The 20098-nt window shown below is 38.3% G+C and overlaps 1 protein-coding gene and 2 long non-coding RNA genes across 12 annotated transcripts in view; 1 reads left to right on the top strand and 2 right to left on the bottom strand.

Annotated features, from left to right (window-relative positions):
• The window catches only part of TENM2 (teneurin transmembrane protein 2), a 1606114-nt gene that overhangs the window by 42934 nt on the left and 1543082 nt on the right, over positions 1 to 20098 (bottom strand). For all 9 annotated transcript variants that reach the window (XM_072044660.1, XM_072044658.1, XM_072044657.1 and 6 more), the window contains one exon: positions 7054 to 7200. In XM_072044660.1, the coding sequence (XP_071900761.1) occupies positions 7054 to 7200 (147 nt within the window). The remainder of the gene's footprint in view (positions 1 to 7053; positions 7201 to 20098) is intronic.
• LOC140003651 (uncharacterized) lies at positions 2268 to 4754 on the bottom strand. Its single transcript, XR_011812651.1, has 2 exons — positions 4597 to 4754; positions 2268 to 2696 (listed from the first exon to the last, which is right to left on the bottom strand). It is a non-coding gene; the product is annotated as an uncharacterized lncRNA (long non-coding RNA).
• On the top strand, positions 7119 to 16125 carry LOC140003650 (uncharacterized). 2 transcript variants are annotated; one of them, XR_011812649.1, is made up of 3 exons: positions 7119 to 7221; positions 8858 to 8992; positions 14871 to 16125. It is a non-coding gene; the product is annotated as an uncharacterized lncRNA (long non-coding RNA). The 2 variants fall into 2 exon arrangements; XR_011812650.1 differs by lacking the exon at positions 14871 to 16125 and adding an exon at positions 11525 to 11821.

The raw sequence follows: 20098 nt of genomic DNA on the forward strand, positions 1-20098 counted from the left end.
TGTGCTCCAGGTTCAGTGCATGATGCATGTTGGAATGAGCCACCTCTGACCTGACATCCAGCTGCTTGACAGAATGCTTTCTCTACGCAGCAGGGGACAATTCTGCTTCCAAAACAAAACTTCTGAGCACATGCTCAGTAGAGGGCATCCTTACACTTCACTGGTTTCAGGAGCCAGCAACTTTCAGTGTAAATCCTGGAAAATTTTCTTTTTCCAATAAACATTTCAGACTGATGATTAAAATGGAGGTGGGGGGAAGCGGGGAGCAGCAGCTCCTATAAGCCCTGAGGGCGAAAGGGCCTTTGATCACTCTAAGGGCAAATTAGTTAATTTATCATGATCCGATTTTAATTATGTGTAGTATTAATATACCCAAGGTGAAAGAATTAGAGATGCTCTATCAGATTATCAAAAGAGTATGTCTTCTCTCTGCCAATACAGAAATATTTTAATCGAGCTCTAATGCTGCATGCAGAACTGTTTCCATGGACAGACTATTCCACTGCCCAATACATCTTAATATGAGTAAGTTTATCTAATTAAGTTTATCTAATATTTAACCCAAATTTACACTTTGATATCTTGATCTAATTGCTGTTATGTTGGCATACATCACTCAAAATGACTCCTCAGAAGTTCCTGGTGCTAATAAGAAAGGAAATGCTTTTAATCCTGTTCCAGCCCTACTCCTCAAATGGCTTAGCATAACTGGAAAGGCTCTCTGTAAATTGTCAGGATAATTGTTATAAACCAGGCTGTAAATCCAAAATTGTGATAAGGTAGAATAAACCTGGGCTTCTGTAAGGTGTGCATGCCTCTGAACGCCAAATAACTCCCTAATGAGGTTTTTAAGTGCCCTGGAATAGGACATCGGCAGAGCAACAGCTCCACTTTCCTTGCCCACTCAGGACTCCTGTGCTGCCCAGAGCCCTTGCAATCAAGGAAACATAGCCACAGCTATACACTGGGCACTCGGTCACCCCTCAGACCCTGGGAATGCTGGCAGACTATTGATGCTCCATCTCCAAATAACACATCACCAGCAGAGATGACTGAGAGGGCTCCAAGATAAAAACAATATTTGGAAAAATTCATTCAGCTCAGTGGGCACGTTGGTACCATGCCTGTGGAGCCACTGGGGCTTTTTAAACCATGGGATTTGCAGTCACTGAATTTCTTGCTTTCCCTTCTCCATGGGTTATAAGAGCATGTTACTGTAGTAACGTAACCCATGGGGGACACTGTGAGGATAAGCTGGCTAATGTGTGTAAAGACGATTAGAGGCTGACATGAAGTTTTAACAAAACCACATACAAGTACACTCATTAGCTCTCGTCAAACTTATATAATGTCTAGTTTCAATACAGATTTTATATTTGAGCCTACATGACTCACTCTGGCCCTCATCCACAACAGATTTCAACTACTCATTACAGTTAATGTTCTAAAAGTGACTATTGTACAGGCTCTGGGAAGGTACTTTCTGCGCCAAGAGTATTCTGGGTATTTATATTGAGAACTTCATAAAATCTTTTGTCTGTGCTGATTTAGAGACCCCTGCTGAGGCAATGCTTGTTGAGGCAAGCTAAATTACATGATTTGCTTTTGTGCTGTGAAATACTTGTATTATCTTAAATGTCACGAGCCTGATGCAGTATCAAGTCACAGGATTTGTAATTCTCTAAAAGCAATTTTTTTCTAAATGTTTATTGCAGGAAGACACTTCTCTTTTCTTTCTATTTTCTTTCTGTCTAATTTCAGAGATGAGTTTTCTAAGACAACTTAAATAAACAGCCTTTCAATCAGTCAAGTGCACTGTCCTGACAGTGAACTTCACTAGAAATGTATTTTGCTCTTGAATTGAAGAGAATTCATACTGTAGCAGATAGCTGGCTTTCTCTCATTCATTATCTTTAATGTATTGTGCCAAACAGAATTACTGCCAACTGCATTTCTTGGAGTTGTTACAGCTATATAGTAATGAACTGAAGGGCAAAATTTGTCTTCTGAGATATGCACAACTCTCTTTACAAAGCCAAGTAGAAATAAGTTAAAATGTATTTTAAATAGAAGAATGTCTCACTTTGCATACAAAAACACCCAACAAATACAAAACAAAACAAAACAAACAAACAAGCAATTTCTCATTCTATTTAACTTAGTATTCTATATTGTTATGGCTGTTTCCCTTCCTTCCCAACTCAACTGTAGCACAGATGATTACATTTTGGGGAGAATTATGAGCTGTGAAGTGATACAAGCAATAGTAGTATTTAAGCTTTTTATTTTTATTTTTCTAATGTTCCTGCACCTGTTCTCTCCATCACGGTCAAATCAGAAACAAACCAAGTTAGCAAAGTTTTGGTTGTCTTCTGCTTTTCCTTCCCTGAGATAGCATTATTTAAATGAGTTGTCAATATAATATATGTGTGTATATATATATATATATATATATATATATATAAACACGAGGAGAATAATTCTGAAAGGGTGAAAAAGATAGGTGAAGTGTTAGCAGGAAAAGAAAAGCCTAGAAAGTGCAACTCAAGTGGGTGATATGGGACTTCTGATAAGGTTGCTTCTGCAGAGTTCTTTCTCAAACACCTCTTTGGGGTTATCCCATCGAGCTCAAGACAAAGGGCTCTTCAAACATGAGGTCTCTGCAGGAACTGCATCCATCATCTAGTAAAACTGTCCTGTAGAAAACAAATATGCTTACATTACATTGTCCTTTTTATTTGGGCGCACTTAAAGGTCTAAGGTGAAATCTAGTTAAATACAAACAATTTAATAAGAGTGTTCCAAGAGGCAAAACCATTATGTAATTTAGGAACAGCCAAATTATTATAAAACAGTTATTGTAAAAAGATGGTATAAATACCCTCCTACAGAGATTTCCTTATGCAGTAAGTTAAAAGAAATACATACTTAACAAGTAATATACTTTCTCCCATTCCTCAAAATACCATTTTTAATCTCTTAATTTCCTAAAGTAAGTCTACAGTGAATTAAGTGGGCTATACATGTCTATTGGGGGGGATTATACATTGTAATCACAATTATAGGTCTTCAAAAAAAGCCATTTCTAATCCCTCCAAAAGATGCTTAATAACTATTACACTACTGAGGGACTGATTAAGAAAAGGGATTAGATTTAGAAGTGGCCACAGTGAGTAAATTACATTACTCAAACACATTTTGAAAAAATAGAAGCAATTTCGTATTAAAAAAAAAGATATTAAAAGTGAGTCTGCCAAAACAAAAACAACCAAAAACCCTTACCTTCTGGTTAGGCTTGCTCCTTAAAAAGAAAGAAATGCCTTCAAATCTTTTTCAGCAAAGTAGCCTATACATCACAGTGACCCTATATTGGTTCATAATGAATACCCAATTAAGCACTTATCTAGAACCGATGTGCTGATAAAGTACAAATAAAGGTAAATTTTTCCAGAGCTAGCTTGGATCATGCACAGCTTTACCTGAACAGCTCTAAGAGGAGAAAACATCTCCAAATACTCTCCTCTGGAATCCCGTTTTATTTATGTGAGTAATATGCACTGACATCTCATATAAAATGAAGATTTGTAAGTCTCAACAAGACAGGGACACATCTGCCACTTCTAGGAATAAACCAACTAAGGGGCATTAATCTAAAATTGAAAGAAAATATTAAGCATAATCTTTCATTTTTCTCTTTCTGAACTATGGTATGTAATTCATGTTGTGGCAGACAATAAGACAGAACAGGACAAATCTGAATCCCTTTGGAGTCAGTGGCAATGCTCATCTTGACATCCATGAAATGAAGACTTAGCCCAAGGCCTTTGAATCTGATTGTAAGATACAATAAGAATGGCTGAACAGAGAAAAAACACCAAAATATGTTAAATTATTGACACATGGGAAAGAATAGTTGACAGAAAATTATTGTTGCATTTCAGTGACATGCTGAAGTGACTACATTTTAATATAAATAGATGGATGGAAAAGGAAGGGTGTTTACTTCTGCAGATAAGGTCCTCATTTAGACAAAAAAAAATTTAGACTACTTTCTCTTGGAAGAGTAGTTTGTGTGTTCACTACTACTCCAGAACTATTTGCTTATGTTAACAGAGCAGCAAATGAGTTCAACACTTGGCTGCAAATAAACTGTTGAGTTTCAAGTGAAAAGAGTTAGTGGGAGGAGAGGTGATTTCTTTAACTTTCAATAAACTTGCATTTTCATGTGAAACTGGGTGTTCTGCAAACTAGCTGAATCTTTCAAATTGATTCCCATTGTACAGTTTCCAGCTTCATCTCATGAGAAAACAATCTAATCTCTTCCTTTTCAGACACAGTCATAATTAAATAAATGTGCATCTTAAAAAGGAAAGCACACATTCCTTCCTCCCTCTGCATTCCTGCACACTCCTGTGGTCTTCCCTGCGTTATCATTAATAAACATCAATTAAATACAGGTCACTGGGTGTGTTCCTGGCCAGATGTGTAGTGAACCAGACAGCTGAAGAGTAGTGTGGCTTAACGTAAAGGCTTTGAGATACTAAGTATTAAGGGATTAAAGTTATAGCCAGCCTTGAGTTTTGTTGCAGCTCTTACCTGAGACTGACAATTTGACAAACTGATAGGAGTGACAATGACTGTCCTCACAGGGAATATTGCAGTGGACTCCATGCCATCTTAAAGAAATCCAAAACCCCAAATATAATCAAACTGAAACAGCAAAAATCACAAAGGCATCTGAGAGACAAATGCGTACTGAGTGCAACCCAGCTGCAGCGCAGCTCAGTTTGTACCACCCGCGCTGCACGTACAACACAGTGTGATTGAATCAAAGGGCTAATCTGTTTGCTTTCCTTACAAATACCTTGCAGGTGTGCGGAGAAACAGCTAACTGAACAGGTGTTGAACATATCCTAAGCTCCCTTACAGAAAAACTCTACACAAATTTAATAAGGATGATACTATTAGAGACCAATAATGATCTTTGGATTAAAGTACTAAGCTAAGGGTCAGGAGATAAAGATTTCACTTCTGGCTTTATCATAAAATCCCCATGTGAAAATGTGTTGGGGGTCAATTGGACTTTTCAGATTATTTGCACCTTGGAACAGCATTGGATTTTCAAACTACCCACACTCCCACAGGAAGCAGTGAGCAGTAATCTATCCGGCCTCTACAAATATCTGACTTCAGCCTGCAAGTGCTGAGAACTTGAGTTCTCCCCTTAAATTTTCTAGCTAGACCAAACAGTTTTCTTTCAGGTATGACTATAGTGAACTAGAAACCATTCATCTGGTATAGCAGCACTGATTAATGCAATGTGTCTGTTGTATGGCCTATGTATATTATATGTCCTTTGATTTGCCTTCCATAAGGGAAGTTTTAGAATTCTGCGCTTTTAGATTGAGAGGAATAGCTGAATAGCCTCACTAGTCAAATCATTTTTTTTTTCCTGGAGTGCCTTTCTGTTTTACAGGTGAAGAATATTGTCTTGGATAAGTAAACGAGCTGACCCCTGTATGTAAGTGTTTTTGTACATTTTTAGACATCTGATTTCAGTATTTCTAATAATGTTTTCCAAATTCACTCCTTGTTTTGTGTATCTGATGATACACACCCATTTTCAAAATTTCCTTTATAATCTTCAAAACTAGTAAAACTGCAAGTCTAAGCAGTTCAGCTTTTAGTTTCTTATACTGCAGACTCACGCCAGTTTAGTGGGTTTTGTTGTTTAGTTAAATGACCGAAGTGTAAAAAATAATAATAAAAAAAAAAGTCAAAACACTCTAAATGATGTAACTTGGCAGTTGGATTCTGCTCTTTACAAAGCAGAAACAGATTCGGTGACACCTATAAAGTAAATTCCAGTTCTCTGAAACCGAATCAGTCCTAGTTCTTCCAAAATATTTCTGTTCACGGTGATCATGTGAAGCCAAGGAACTAACAGAGAATTTACAGATTGGACCTAGCAGATGATATTCAAATGTGGTTAAATCATGTAATCCAAAACAACTTCCCCACCCTGAAATTTTATATAAAATTACTCATCCTAATGACAATTTTATCCTAGAAGAATCATTCCAATAAGCCAAAGTTCTCTGTTTCTCTGCAGTTTGCAGAATATCACAAGTAAACCATTTATTAATCAGCAAACAACTGATGTACTCTTTAGTTATTGGCCAAAGAAAAGTGAAGGAGCCTGAAAGCAAAAAGCTGTGTCTAGTGTTTGATTTCTAATAATGAGCAGAAGGAGATGAAAAAGAATCCAGGTGACTTACTAAAGACATTGTAATGAGAGGTATGAGAGCTACTTCAGATGAAAGGGATAGTTTACCAAGCAATCCTATACAGATGGCACAACTTCTTAGAACTGCTTTCAGGCCAGTATAACTTAATACACCATGGAAGGCTCTACAAAAAGAGAAACTAAAGTCATCTTTGAAGGTAAACACAGAACAAATTCTATATTTAATAGGTTTGTGCCTGATAAAGGAGAAAGAAAATTGAAGGGGGATCTCAGAACCTTACCATATATGACTGTTTAGCACAACACACTCAGCCCTCTCAAGTCTGGTGTACAAACTGTGAAATACAACAGCGAGCTCCAATGACTTACACAGGTTGTGCACATGAGAGCACGACCCTGGCCTCAAGCACAGAGCTGAAAAAATGTTGCTAAATATCCTGCTAAATCAGCTGCTATGCTTGTGCACACAGGCACAGTCATTTACCTTTCACTTCACACATGTCGAAAGCCTACAGGAAAAAGTTCTCATCTGCAGGCTGTACTCGGCACCCATGAAATGCCATGGGCTCCTGTGGAATGCAGGCTGGGAATGAGCCTGCCTGCAAGCTTCACACACAGGCGCTGTGGGTCACCACGTCTCTCCACAAGGCCCCAGCACTCCCAATCTCATTTGTTTCAAAAGAAATGGAACAACAACGCTCGGTGATAACGACAGCCATACTCCTTGTGAAGTGAAATGACTCAGGAAGAAAGCATGGACAACCCTCTGCTCTTTAGGGACTGGGAATTGGAAGACTTTCGCTCACCTCCCTCGTTATCCTTGTTATCGGCACAGGAAGTTTCCATGGCAACGTTGCATCCAGGCCCTCTCCAGCCGGTCTGGCAGACACACTGCCAGCTGTTCTGGCCGAGCGTGCATCTCCCATTGCCGTTGCACAGATCGGGGCAGCCATCTGGTTGAAGAAATGAGGAAGGTAAGTACAAGACATGCTTATTCCCACTAACGCTCACACGTCTGACAATATTACTGTGCAAACAAAAAGCCCGGCTCTTGCTGGTGGGGCAAACACTCTGCCAGCCCCAGAGCCACAGCCCTGGCGTGTGTGGAGAAGGAGGAACCCCGGGGAAGAGGGGACTCAACTCAGGCCTAAAGAGAAGCTGAGGCCTACCACCAGCCATGATAAATGTTTTATGAACCCTGTAAATGTTCAGATCTTCAGTTAAAGGCAGTCTGCTGACAAGGTCAGGTTTTTCCCACTATGTGTTTGTATCCATACGTGAGGGAGAAAATCTTCTTATACAAGCCCGTCAATGTTCCGCGTGCCTTTTATATCATGCATTGAAAAATTCTCCAGAGCTTCTCTAACACAAAGTTTAAGTAAATTGTTCTGAAAATATTTTCCTTCTTTAACATTCACTTTAAAAGCCCTTCTTATTTAACACTAAGTTCACAATGTAACCTTTCACACTTTTGGAAAGAGCAAATCTAGAAGAGGTAGCCCACAAAAAAGCATGTTTTGTATTGACTATGGATGCGATGTGACTTACTGTATAGCAAAAACTGAACTGGAAACAAAAATATTCACTTGCTAAGGTGCTTATACACACTAGCGGAATGTCCATAGGCAAGAGAACAACTTGATTGCTTTTTATTTTTCCTACAACTGAATGAGTCTCAGGACATGCTACTATGTCTTCCTGAATACTCACTATGAATAAAGAGCAAAAAAAAAACCAATTCCACCCTGTAAGGTACATGAAGCCTTGGTAACCTTCCGACCACATCCAATCCATGCAAACATCTCTCATTTGTCTATAGATGTCAAAGAAGATTTGGGAGTCCTGCAACGGGCCTCTCAGATCACCTTCTTATAAGGAGGACAAGGCTCTGTTGCCATACTGTTGTAATATGTTGGAACCCAACCACTCCAGCTCTTTCATCTGGTTTGGAGACACAGTCTAATCCTGTCAGGTATCTACACTACCATCACAGAACGTGGAATCATTAATCTCACGCTATTGGTCTTGGGCAGAAAATGTCATCCAAAACAGCTCACAAGGCTTCATGCTTTCCCATTCTCCCCTCTAGTACCAGCGATGGGTCACAGCCAGCATCGAGATGTGAAGGGACCTGTGCAGCCCACTCAGGTGTCACCAACTGGCTGGATTAGTCCTTTGCATTTGCCTCTGTGACCTCAAGCTGTGACTATTAATTAAGTACTCCATTCCCTTCCCCAGGCATTTTAAAAGCACTGAGGAACTAATGGGCACCCTACCGGAGTGTGGATAATCTTTTCATCAGGTATGAGCAAGGAAGGCAGCAGTGGGAAATATCCAGAAAGCAAATAAATATGTTCTGTTTGTCTGAGCAGCACAGCTGCAGATGTGCAGTACTGAAGAAAGACCAAGATGACAGGAAGTCACCTCTCTGCCCCTTGGTCTCTGCAGGTGACCAGGAATAGGACCAAGTGTCAAACTAACACACCTGGTGCTGAAAGATTGAGCAGCCTTCCAGAAATTGCTAATTTTGGCTGCCTGTAAGAGCATTTCTATAAACCTGTTCAGAAAGCCAGAGCTTTGAGTTTGGTCTCTTCCTGCTCCTCCTAGCAGCCTTGGCCATAACCAGGTGATGTTAGAGAGAAGTCCCTCTGACCCCGTACTGGTTTCCACAGTGCCACAGGAGGCTCCCTTGTGGGAAAGCGAGCTGCCTCATACCCCTGCTATTCACAACTGGTATCACAAAAGGTAAATATTCACTCTTACTTTACCTAGCTGGCTTACTACCTGACAAATTCATAATGAATAATTAAACTTTAATATGATTAAATAGCCCATGGCCACATGGACTTTTCAGTAGAATTCTGAAAGTCTCCTTTACTTTTTTTTTTTTTTTTTTTTGCTGGGCTGGTGGAAGGTGTCAGACAGAGACCTCAGCTGTCGCACAGAAAAGGTTCTCCATAGGCAACAGCAACCAAATCTCTGCACATTGGCCTACCAGGTGCCTGAGTCTGTACCACTGATAGTGCTGGCACAGCAGCTACATCTCCCAATCTCTGCCAAGTAAGACATGAGATCTCTTTGAGCAGGGCCAAAGCCAGTTAGTTCATTTTACAGAGAAAGCTATCAGCAGACAGAAACAAATCCTAGAAGTTTTATTCCAGTGCTGCTATTGTGTATTAAAAAACACGGTGCCCCTTTCACTTAAAAGAAAGGCTATTTTGGCATTACATATCTTAGCTATAAACAATGTACGTATTTTGCAACAAAGGAAATACATTTTCAAGTCATTTATTTTATATCTTTGGTTTGTTAGGTTGTTTGAATGACCAAAATGATAACGTCTGAGGGGAGGCATCATACTGTAGAACAAATTTTTCCTTTTAAATGAAAAACAAACAGTAATTGTGAATATACACACAAGGTTGGCTTTATACCAGAGCACTGAAGAGAATTAAATCACAGAAGCAGTTTACTTTGCATCATATGAGCAAGATGAAAACATGAACAGTAGGGAGCGAGCAAAATCTCTGAGAAGTTTATGTTCAGCTGGGGATTAATGGACATGACTTTGCTTTTAGCTTAAAGAGGGAAGCAAGCATCACTGGTATAGACATGGTGTTGCTAGGAAACACTATGCTACCTCTGTCGTTTATTTAACTGGCTTTCAAAGACAGACTTTGTGTTTCAGTAACGTAAATATCAGAAGGAAGGAAAAAAAAAAGGCAGCAGCAAACTACAGTATGATCCAAGTATTCTGACAATAATTTCTTCCTTACAAAATTATTAAGTTAATGGATGTGTTGACTTTAAAAACAGCTCTAAGTAAGAGGGAATAATTGAGGTATTTTGTATAAAACAGTAAGGGAAAACAATTAAGGTGTGTTTGTATACATGTGCTGTGCATGTCTGTATATGCTTGTTTTCAAGCAAATATTTACTTAAGTATTATGATCCATTAGACCCAAATTTTTCCATTAGACCCGAATATGTCCTAATGACCTGTCAACTAAATAGACAACAGATTTCCATTATAATCTACTAAACAAATACTATTTTTTTAAAAGTTTATATTTAGGCAGTACACTTCCATTTGAAGTCTGCATGTCTCTGTGTAGAAGCTCCTGCATGCCCATGTGCACAGCAGTTAGTACAGACGAGTACCCTCAGCACACAGGGCATTGCATGTGGCTAACAGGCCTTTGTGCACTGCAGTGCATTTTGACAGCAGACAAGCTAACAAAGCACCTAACCAAGAGCCTCGGGAGTCTCAACAAATGCTCAGTGCTCACTGCTGGGTACACGACCTTTGCTGGAAACACACGATGCACTAAGTGTATGCTAACACTAAGTGCTTTGTTAAAGCCTGCTTTCATTCACACTGAGCAGTGTCTTACCTCCCACTTGTCTTATGAATTTACTCACAGAGTAAGGCAGGCGAAGAGAGAGTAAGGCAGTCACAGAGGGAAGCACTATCGAAATCTAACCTTGAGAAGCAATTCACCGCGGTATAACACTCTCAGTCACAGCACAGAAAGGGGTCCTCCATGCTAAGCAGACAGGTTGCTATTCCTAGTGTGTAGAAAAATTCTACTCATCTTTTCTATTACAGTATGCTTAATGGAAAATGTCAAAATGCTAGCTTAAAAAAAGAAGAAAGTGCTTGTTTAAAGTGTTAGATTGACAGCCTATTTATTCACAGCACAGGCACTGTACAGGCAACAGCAGTTCAAGTGTCTCACTTTCCTAGCAGTGTCTCTGCACAGGCTGCTGCGGCTGGAGGCGAAGCACTAACACACTCTCCCTTCCCCTTCAGTCCCCACCTGCCCGTGGGACTGGTCAGTGTACATACACGAACATATGCATTTGGAATTAAAATGGCAAGATAAAATCCAGTGCTTTTTCCAACGCACTGTCAGGAATATGTGACTAGCATTGTGAGGGAGTATCAGGGTAACAGAGGATTTCAAAAATCAAAACACTCCAATCCATTCCTGTCCACGCCATGGACACAAAATGCCCAGCATTCATGTGAAGTGGGTAAGGAAAAGGAGAAATTAAAGGCATAATATCTCTGGATCTAATAGAGAATGATGTAAACTGGTGTGGTGTTTGTTTTTTTTTTTACATATGAGATCCTTTTTAGCATCCTCACTGCACAAAACAATCTCCATAATCTTCCTGAACACCAGGGCTAGTGTTCAATGCCTGAATTTACTACCTCTCTGTTTTCTTTTCTGTTTTTTTTTTTTTTTTTCTTTTCTTTTCCTGCCCAACTAGCCAACTAAACTGGAATAACACAACAAACTCAGTGGATTTCCCAGTGCTTCTCTTTGGTTGAAGAGGTTGTTATATAACTTGATTATAGTTCAAAAAAAAACAACAAACGCATTTCTTTGGAAGTTAATATACCGCATCTATGATGGTAAGTAGCATAAGGATGCTGACTCTTCAATTACAAGGGCCCAAAGACAACTTTGAAACTATAAAATTTCATAAGCAAAGATTCAGCAAATACATGTATATGCTAGTCCTCAGGGACCCTTGTCCACTACATACACCATTTTCCAAAGGTTAAAACCCTTCACTTATAATTCCACAGGCTATCCATTACAATGCATATATGAGGACAGCACATTACAACAGAAGGAACTTTGTTGATACGTAGCACAAACAAATATTCGGTAATGAGAACAACATGAGAGGACTGTAGCTTGGGGGGGGGGGGGGGGGGGGAGTGATTCTTTGCCAGAAAATAGTTGAGTTTTTTGTCATAAATTAGATTTGTGTCTCTTGAATGTGTCTGTTACTAACAGGAAGAGGATTTACCATGGATGCTAATAAGTAAATAATATAGTAGCAGATGACACTATTACACAGAACCCTGTGAGAAACGAGAACACCTCAATGTGAAAAGGACTTTTTGTTTCTGTTTTCTCAACTTCAAACTCTGCAGCCAACTATATATATATACAATTATTTCATTCATCTAATTTCTTAGTATCTTAGTATTTCTTAGTATCCACTACAGAAAAGGGTCAAAAAAGTTCAAGACCTCTCATTAGACATAACAGGAAAAGCAAGCTCCCATCTGAAAGTCTTTGCAATTCCAAAGCCCAAGAGTACTTAAAACACTAGATTCTGCTATCTGTAGAGCTCCACATAGCCACAGTCCATGATGGGGCCTAGAAGATGCTATAAAAATAGAAATTAAAATGTTACTGTTTTTCATATCAATAACTGAAGAGTGAGAAAAATATAGTGAGCCTAGAAAATAACAAACATTGCTGCTACTGAGTTCACTGTGAGCAAAATTAAGTCTACTGCTTCCAGCAGGCCTATGTAAGCTCTATCTATTGCCATAGTTTCATATTTTCAAGATTTATATGAGATTTATGAAAAGCTGAATTTAACAAGAAACTCAGCAGAATCATTATGAATAGTAAACAAAATCAATATGGACAGTGCTTGTTTGTCAGAAAGTGATAATGCTGGATGTATTTATGAGAGAGTACTCATAGTTTTATCTACTATGAAACTATCCAGGGACTAAATGGTAAGGTGATTAATTCATTTTTGAACTCGGCAAATTAATTTCCAGTATCTACACAATACATGAAAAATTTTAATCCAGTTTTGGATAAATTCCACAGAGAGTTCCTTTTCATTCCACTGATACTAACAAACTCCAGGTACACAATTACACACATACACAGCTACTCAGGCACATATAGGTTTTCTTTTGCATAAACTACTTAAAAACTCCAAAACAAACATTTTAAGCAAATCAAAGTACAAAGGCATGCTGTCCAATTAATTTGTGTTTGCAGTCTAAATCTTAATTCTCTTTATAATCATCAGAACTCACAGTGGGGCCAATCACTTGAAAAGAAGGAAAAGAAGGGCAGCATGGATAGGAAAAAGGGGAACAGGAGAGAGAGAGGAAAGAGGTTAACTGTTCTCTTCTCCAAGTGTATCTAATAACCAGTTATGGAAGAGGACAATGATTTTAGTCTCAACTCAGTCTGTACATGGAAAATTAAATGTTAATCAAGAGGCTGCATCTTCTGAGTCCTTCTGATCTAAAGCTATCAGCCATGGCTGCCTCCTCCAAACAATAACTTAAGTGGATCGAATGGATTCCCTGTACTTTTCCCCATTTAGTACACATACAGTACAGATGTTAGTCTGAAATAGAATATCTCTTGTTTATCTTTGTCTAAATCCATTTTCCACATCCTGATCCAAAGTCCAGTGGCAGTCAAGGCAGTCTTTCCACTGACTTGAATGGATGATGGAGCAGGTACCCTGTGGGTGGAGATGCCCTGCAGTAAACACTGGTGTACAGCACAGCGTACACACGATACATCAGTTTCAAGGGGAACATGAGAAATTTAAATCCTCCTCTTCCTCATTACAGCTGTTAAATAAAGACCTGTAATAAATGAAAGTAGTCTCAGATATGATTTTACCTATGGAATATAGAGAAATTACATAAAAGCAATAATGCTAATAAGCCTGTTTAATTTGTACTTTAGAGAATAATCACTGTTTTCATATTTTTCTGTTCATTCCTTCTGTGAGTTGCTGCTATGCCTATGGCTATCTAGCAAATAATAAATGAGGTACATAGGATGAGGTATCTAGCAATATCGAGGGGAAAAAAAACAGCTTTTTATTTGCTATTGTTATTTTTAATCCTTCAATTCCAAAGCCCACAGGGCTTAGTTTAAGCCAAAGAAAAGGGAAAAAAATGACACACAACATTATGGTAGGAACAAAAAAGTTATTTTCTACATCATTATATTTAAACAAAAATAAACTCAAACCCTAAACACTTGCCAATGCAATATATTATTGTTTGAGTGAGACATGAGGCTCCTCTGAGTGAATTTGGGCACTACAGGCTAAGGAACCTACAGAAGTACTAGCTCTGTCTTCAAAGCAGGACAGCTGCAGAGACTGACAAACTGTGAGAGTGCTCTAACTCTAACCCAGAACTAATCCAGCCTTTTACGGGTAATAACAAGTCTGATTTCACTGCTCAGCTGAGTTAAAACTAATGAAGAATAGGCTAGCTACAATTTTATTTATTGAAGAAACTGAAAAAAAATGCAGAGGTCAACAAGTAAATTTCAAGAATCCTCAATCTTGATTTCTTCCACACTAATACTTACAGTGCAGAGAATTATTATGTTAAGTAAGGTTCCTTAAGTTGCCTGGGATATGTATACCATAACAGAATTTTCCTCTTTTGTACACCCATGCATTGTACACCCATTTATTGTACACCCATGCAACTTCTTTCACATTTAAAGACAGGGACTGGGAGAACATCTAGGTTTCCAAAAAAAACCAACAAGAAAACATGAAAAAAAAAAAAAAAAAGACGTGTGATTTTAGAAGAAGGTAAGTAAACTTCTCACAAAGGGGAACCACTGGTACTAAAAAGCAAGTCTAAAGTGAAGTCAGTTGCATCTTTCTGAAGAGACAAAAAAAGGGTGGATGGCACCAGCGCAGTGAGCCAGCAGCGTGCTGTCTGCATGTCCTGCTAACTAATACCTGTAACACAGAAGTTGCATCATATTTATCTCAGAAACTAACTCTGCTTATGGTTACTTAACAGATGATCATGTGAAAATAATCTCAGATGTGAACCAGCACAAGCAAGGTAGTTGAACAAAACACATGGTGCACTGAATGACACTGCTGCAGCCCAAAAGCTACAGAAGAGCTGCGTGGATTTGTCTATCGCCTGAGAATATTGTTTGCATGATTTTGAACAAGAGCTAAAACATGACCCTAGCAGCATATTCTAATTATACAATGTACTCTTTTCAAACAAGATTCACATTCAGCTCATATTCATATATCCAACAAAAAGATACATAAAAATGCAGTAAAATTTGTACTTAAGATAACTGGGCCTTTTGAATTAATCTTACCATAACAAAGTCCATTTGGAATATAATACTGGATGAAATTGTATTCATAAAACCAGTACCATAACCATAATTTTTTATTGCATTAATGTTTCTGATACGGGGTACAAGGGTTTGGTATCACCCTTTGTAAAATGTAGTATCATTTCTAGAGAAAGAAGTCTTCTCAAGTTAGGTTTATCCCTAAACTAACATCTATATAGTTTATTGGCAGCATAATGATAAATTGACCTAACAGACGGGATGTGTAAATTCAGTCAATTGAAGAGTAACAAGGAAAACATTGACCTCATATTTAAAAGAGCAGATAACCTAATTAAAATGTAACAGTTAAAATCCCTACATTAATCTCAGTGCTATGGCAAGGATTTTGAGTCATTCATTCATGAAAGTTAGGATTCACAGAGTAATTGCTACTCAACGTCCTCACACATGCTGTAATTTGCTTTTTATTAGAAATATGTGGCTGCCATGTATTTGTACAGTTTTTATAAATCTCAATTGCTTAATGTTTAAGATTTTTTTTTTTGAAATATGTGTCAACAATGTATTTGTACAGAGCATGTAATCAAACTTCTATGAAAAATGTTTCGGTAAAGTGTTGGCAAGCATTTACACATACTTATTAACTACAAAGCATTGAAAACAACATACACACCAACACACAAAGTTGTGTTACAGTTATATTGTCTTTACCTGCACTGTCCTCTCTGTGCCATAGGAATAAATAAAGAGAAAAAAATGCAACGTGATTCTTAAGTTATAACTGTACTTAGCAAAAGGATCTTTGATACTGTGCCACCAAATGCCAGGTATTACATTTCAAAAGGTCTGTTTCATTTGGCTAACTGAAATTTATAAAATTCAACATGAATGACCTATTTTTTACTTGCTTCAGGCAGGAAACAACAGAAATCAGTAATTTTGCTATTTTTAACAGCTAAAACACCATATGAACTCAGAATCATACTCATCTTACTGCAGTATCTTTAGGGTTTGAACCCTGAAGAAAAGCAAGTCGTGGTTCTCAGGGATTTTCCAGTTTCATTTGCCTTTATGCAGTTTTCATACATAGACCAGAAAACAACAAAGGATGCTGTTACTCCATTCTGTACTCCCAGCCAGACTAAGCTTTCCAGTGGGATGGCACAGTGCCAGGCTTACCCAAATTTGAACGTGATTTAATGAAGTTGTGAATGCAGCCTGTAGAAAACTAGAGGTAAGTCCTACCCTTCACCTGCTCAGACAGCAACTTCTAAAATCCCAGTAGACATTGGGAGGCTACAAAGGTAGGCCCTTATTTAAAATATTTAAAATCTAAGACACTGCTTATATAAAGAAGTGCAAGATCAGCCCTGAAAAGGGCAGGATTGCTTGTTACTACCAAAGCTCTGTACTCCCAGCTCTCTCATTTGATTGAAAACCCTCCAGTGATGCAGATCCAATTTTTCTCTACGAGTGCCTTGATGGGTCAGCAGGGGAGATTGCACTGTCATTGGTTAGCTTGTCTCCAGACACAAATGCCATCCAGCATTTCTCCTAAAGGAGACTCGCAGTCACGGCACTTTACTGCTCAGAAAATATTTTAAGCAACATTGTTCTTCTGTTGCAACAAAATCTCAGTGCAGAGGCAGGGAATTCAATTGCCAACCTAGGTTAAATCAGACAATTTCTGTTAAGATACATTACCAGTAACTACATATAGGGATTCTTTAGGCCTTTTGTAGTCCTAAAACTCCAGGCTGTTTGTAATTAAGCACAAAATACTCTCCTCCGCTGTGCTCACACATTTACAGCCGATTCTAGGTCTCTGAGTCACTTTCAGTAACAATAAAATTATTTCTTGCATTCTGCAAACAACAAGAGCCTCACACAAAATGGTAATAACGCAAGATTTCAGACTCCAATGTCTTCAGAAGAAATGCTTAGAAAGAATCAGGGAGAACAAACCCATCAACAGGTAAGCTGGGAGGAACATGAAAGCTGCTACTAGGCAGGCCTTAGCATTAGCAATGTTGAATGCAGGGAATAGTGCAACTATGGTGAAGTTTATCTGCCTGAGAAAAGCTGTCAGACTGTAATGTGACAAAAATAGCCATTAAATCTGAAGTGGCTAGATTTCTTGGGACTGAATCCTTCTTCACTGACAGGGTTCACCCTTCATCCTTCGCCATCATAAGCTGATGGCCAGGACATAATTGTTTCACGTTGGCAAAACCCTGCCAAATTCAACAGAATTACGTGGATTTCAGTCAGGTAGTGCACAGCCTCGAGGTTCATAGCAGTTTACTGTACCTGGACCCTTTATGTAATACTTAAATTACCATATTGATTGTTCTTCAGATAAGATTTTGTTTGTTTGTTTGTTTCTGTGTGTACCAAGCATGGTGAAAACATCAGGTGGTTGTAATAACTTAGATTATAAACTGCTGCTGGTGGTTTTACAGACCTTTCTGCATTGATAACCAGTGCTTTAACAAACCACTTAGACACTGTGATTTCCTTCCATTAGCCTGCCATTAGCCTAAACATTCAACAAGACAGCAAACTTGGATGTATCCATTCCAGCCAAGTACCACTGGTATCAGATTTTCCATTTCCAAACATTTTTACAAAGACCTACTAAAACTAACCCAGTATTCTAGACCTAATGCACTTTGGGATTCTCAGGGAAGACACTCTCAGTTCTCAGTTCAGTCATTAACTTCAGAATACTTTGACTCACTTCAGAAATTCCCCACACAGGGCACATAGGGGATGTGCTATCAATCACTTCTGAGAGACTGTACCACTCCATTTCAAACCAAGATGATAATTTGACCTCCCTCATATTCGCCTTGACTATAGCAACACAATATATAGGGGCTTACACCCAATTCAACTAAGAAAATACTGAAGCACTTCTTCACATGAACAGGTGTATCAAACCTTATTTTAATTCTCTCATCAATGGCTTCCTAAAGAAATTCAAAATCATGTTCAAGGCCTTACTTTTATCTGATAGGCTCAAGATATTTAAGATGCCTATGGTACAGGGATGAAAACCGGGGTTGAGAGCCCTGCTAAGCTGACAAAAGCTAATATCTTTGTAGGAGCTGGAGATCTTAAGCTGCCAACTCAAAACTATGGAATAAATTCTGTCACTCTATAAATAAGAACTTACATATTAAAAAAATCACAGATCCACTTTCTGCTCCAGATACAAATTCAATTTCTGTATATTAAAGGAGTTCTAGTAAACTCCTAAAATAGCTTTGCTATTATTCAGCAGAGGATTAGACGTGAACTGAAGTGCACTAGTGAGCTAAGACAGCATTTGCAGTGACCAAACAGAACTGTTTCCCTCATCCCAGTACTATTTAACAGTAGGTTACATGGGTATTTCTAATCGTACTTGAATTCAGCATGAGGGAATGGGATGTGTGCATACACACATGCAGACACAAAAAAGGCACTGTACTGAGGAAAAGCAGGTATTGGATACTGCTTGTGATGCTCAGTATGCTACAGAGGCTTAGCTATGGTGCTGAGTGGTGAGTAACAGCCCACCTAATGCACATTAGAGGGGGCCACAGGATATCTGCCTTAAAAACTATGGACCGAGTGATGTCTGACATCAAAACTAGTCCTCATAACCCCATCTGAGGAAGAAGTTGGACTAGGTGACCACCTCAAACCCCTACCAACCTGAATTATTGACGAACTTTTCAATTTTAGAGCTTTGTAATTCATGATTCTTAGGGCAGCGTATACCAGTTTTCTCAGGCATTATTACAATATAATTACTTGCTGTTCATCAGATATTGATGTCTGTATAGAATTTATAATTTAGCAATTAACTATCAGGTATGCAAATGCAGTTCCTGTGTAAGTGTGCAGACCGTCTCTCTCAGAAGAATAAATATGAGCCTTAATGTAAATACACATTTTCCTCCATTAGTGCATAACAGATTTGTTAGCTCTATAAGTATCTACTCCTTAACTTGGTACGGAACTTTGGAATCCCTTCAGCACAAAAAGAACTCTATAGACAGATGTATTATATTTTGCAGCTGATTTTCCTAAAGTCTTCTTTGCATGGATTCCCATAAATGGCCTCATACTGCATGGTTTCAGACTACAGAGTCCAAACACCTCAGCTATCCAAAAGGAAATTCAAATGAAAGTGATGAATTAAAATGAAGTTTACAAGAAGTATTCTGGGGTAGTATGGAATGGAAAAAGCTTTGATAACATGCGCTCTATGCTTCTCATACCCCTTCTGGCTTGCAGGAATCCTAAATCTTCATGACAGTCGAGTATAATTTAGAATTAGTAACAACAACAACAAAAAAGGATATTTGAATATTAAAACAAATGCATCTCACATTTTATTATTTATGGAGTTTAAGGGCGTACTTGAAATGTAAAGGATGAAAAAGTTGTCTAGAACACAAAAGCAATATTCTGCCATATCGAGAACACATGTAAAATAAATTAAAATAAATAAACGATACATTGTGAGTATTTGCACATGCTGTGTCATTTGGGCAGATTCAGAATAGAAGATATATATTTCACTACATAAAACGTATTTTGTAAACATATCTAATCCTAAAGAACTAGATATCCATTCTGCATCCTTTACACAAGCCTCATTATTAATATCATCCGATTTCCCAGTTTTTAAGTGTTCCAAATGTACAAAGAACTAATAAGAGCTACAGAGGTAAAAATGTTGATTCACAACTTTTTCTGTTACTTCTTTATCTTCCTAAGTAGTGAAGAAAAAAAAATCCTACCCCCCCCTAAGCACACAGCCAGTTCCCGTGATATTTAAATACATCTTATAAACTGATTTTGATCTAGTAGGGAAGTCTTCACCATTTCACCTCCCAGAAAAGCTGGAGTATTTAGCCCGTACTTGGAAGGA

The sequence above is a fragment of the Anas platyrhynchos genome, chromosome 14 (assembly GCF_047663525.1).
Source record: "Anas platyrhynchos isolate ZD024472 breed Pekin duck chromosome 14, IASCAAS_PekinDuck_T2T, whole genome shotgun sequence".
Lineage (NCBI taxonomy): Eukaryota > Metazoa > Chordata > Aves > Anseriformes > Anatidae > Anas > Anas platyrhynchos.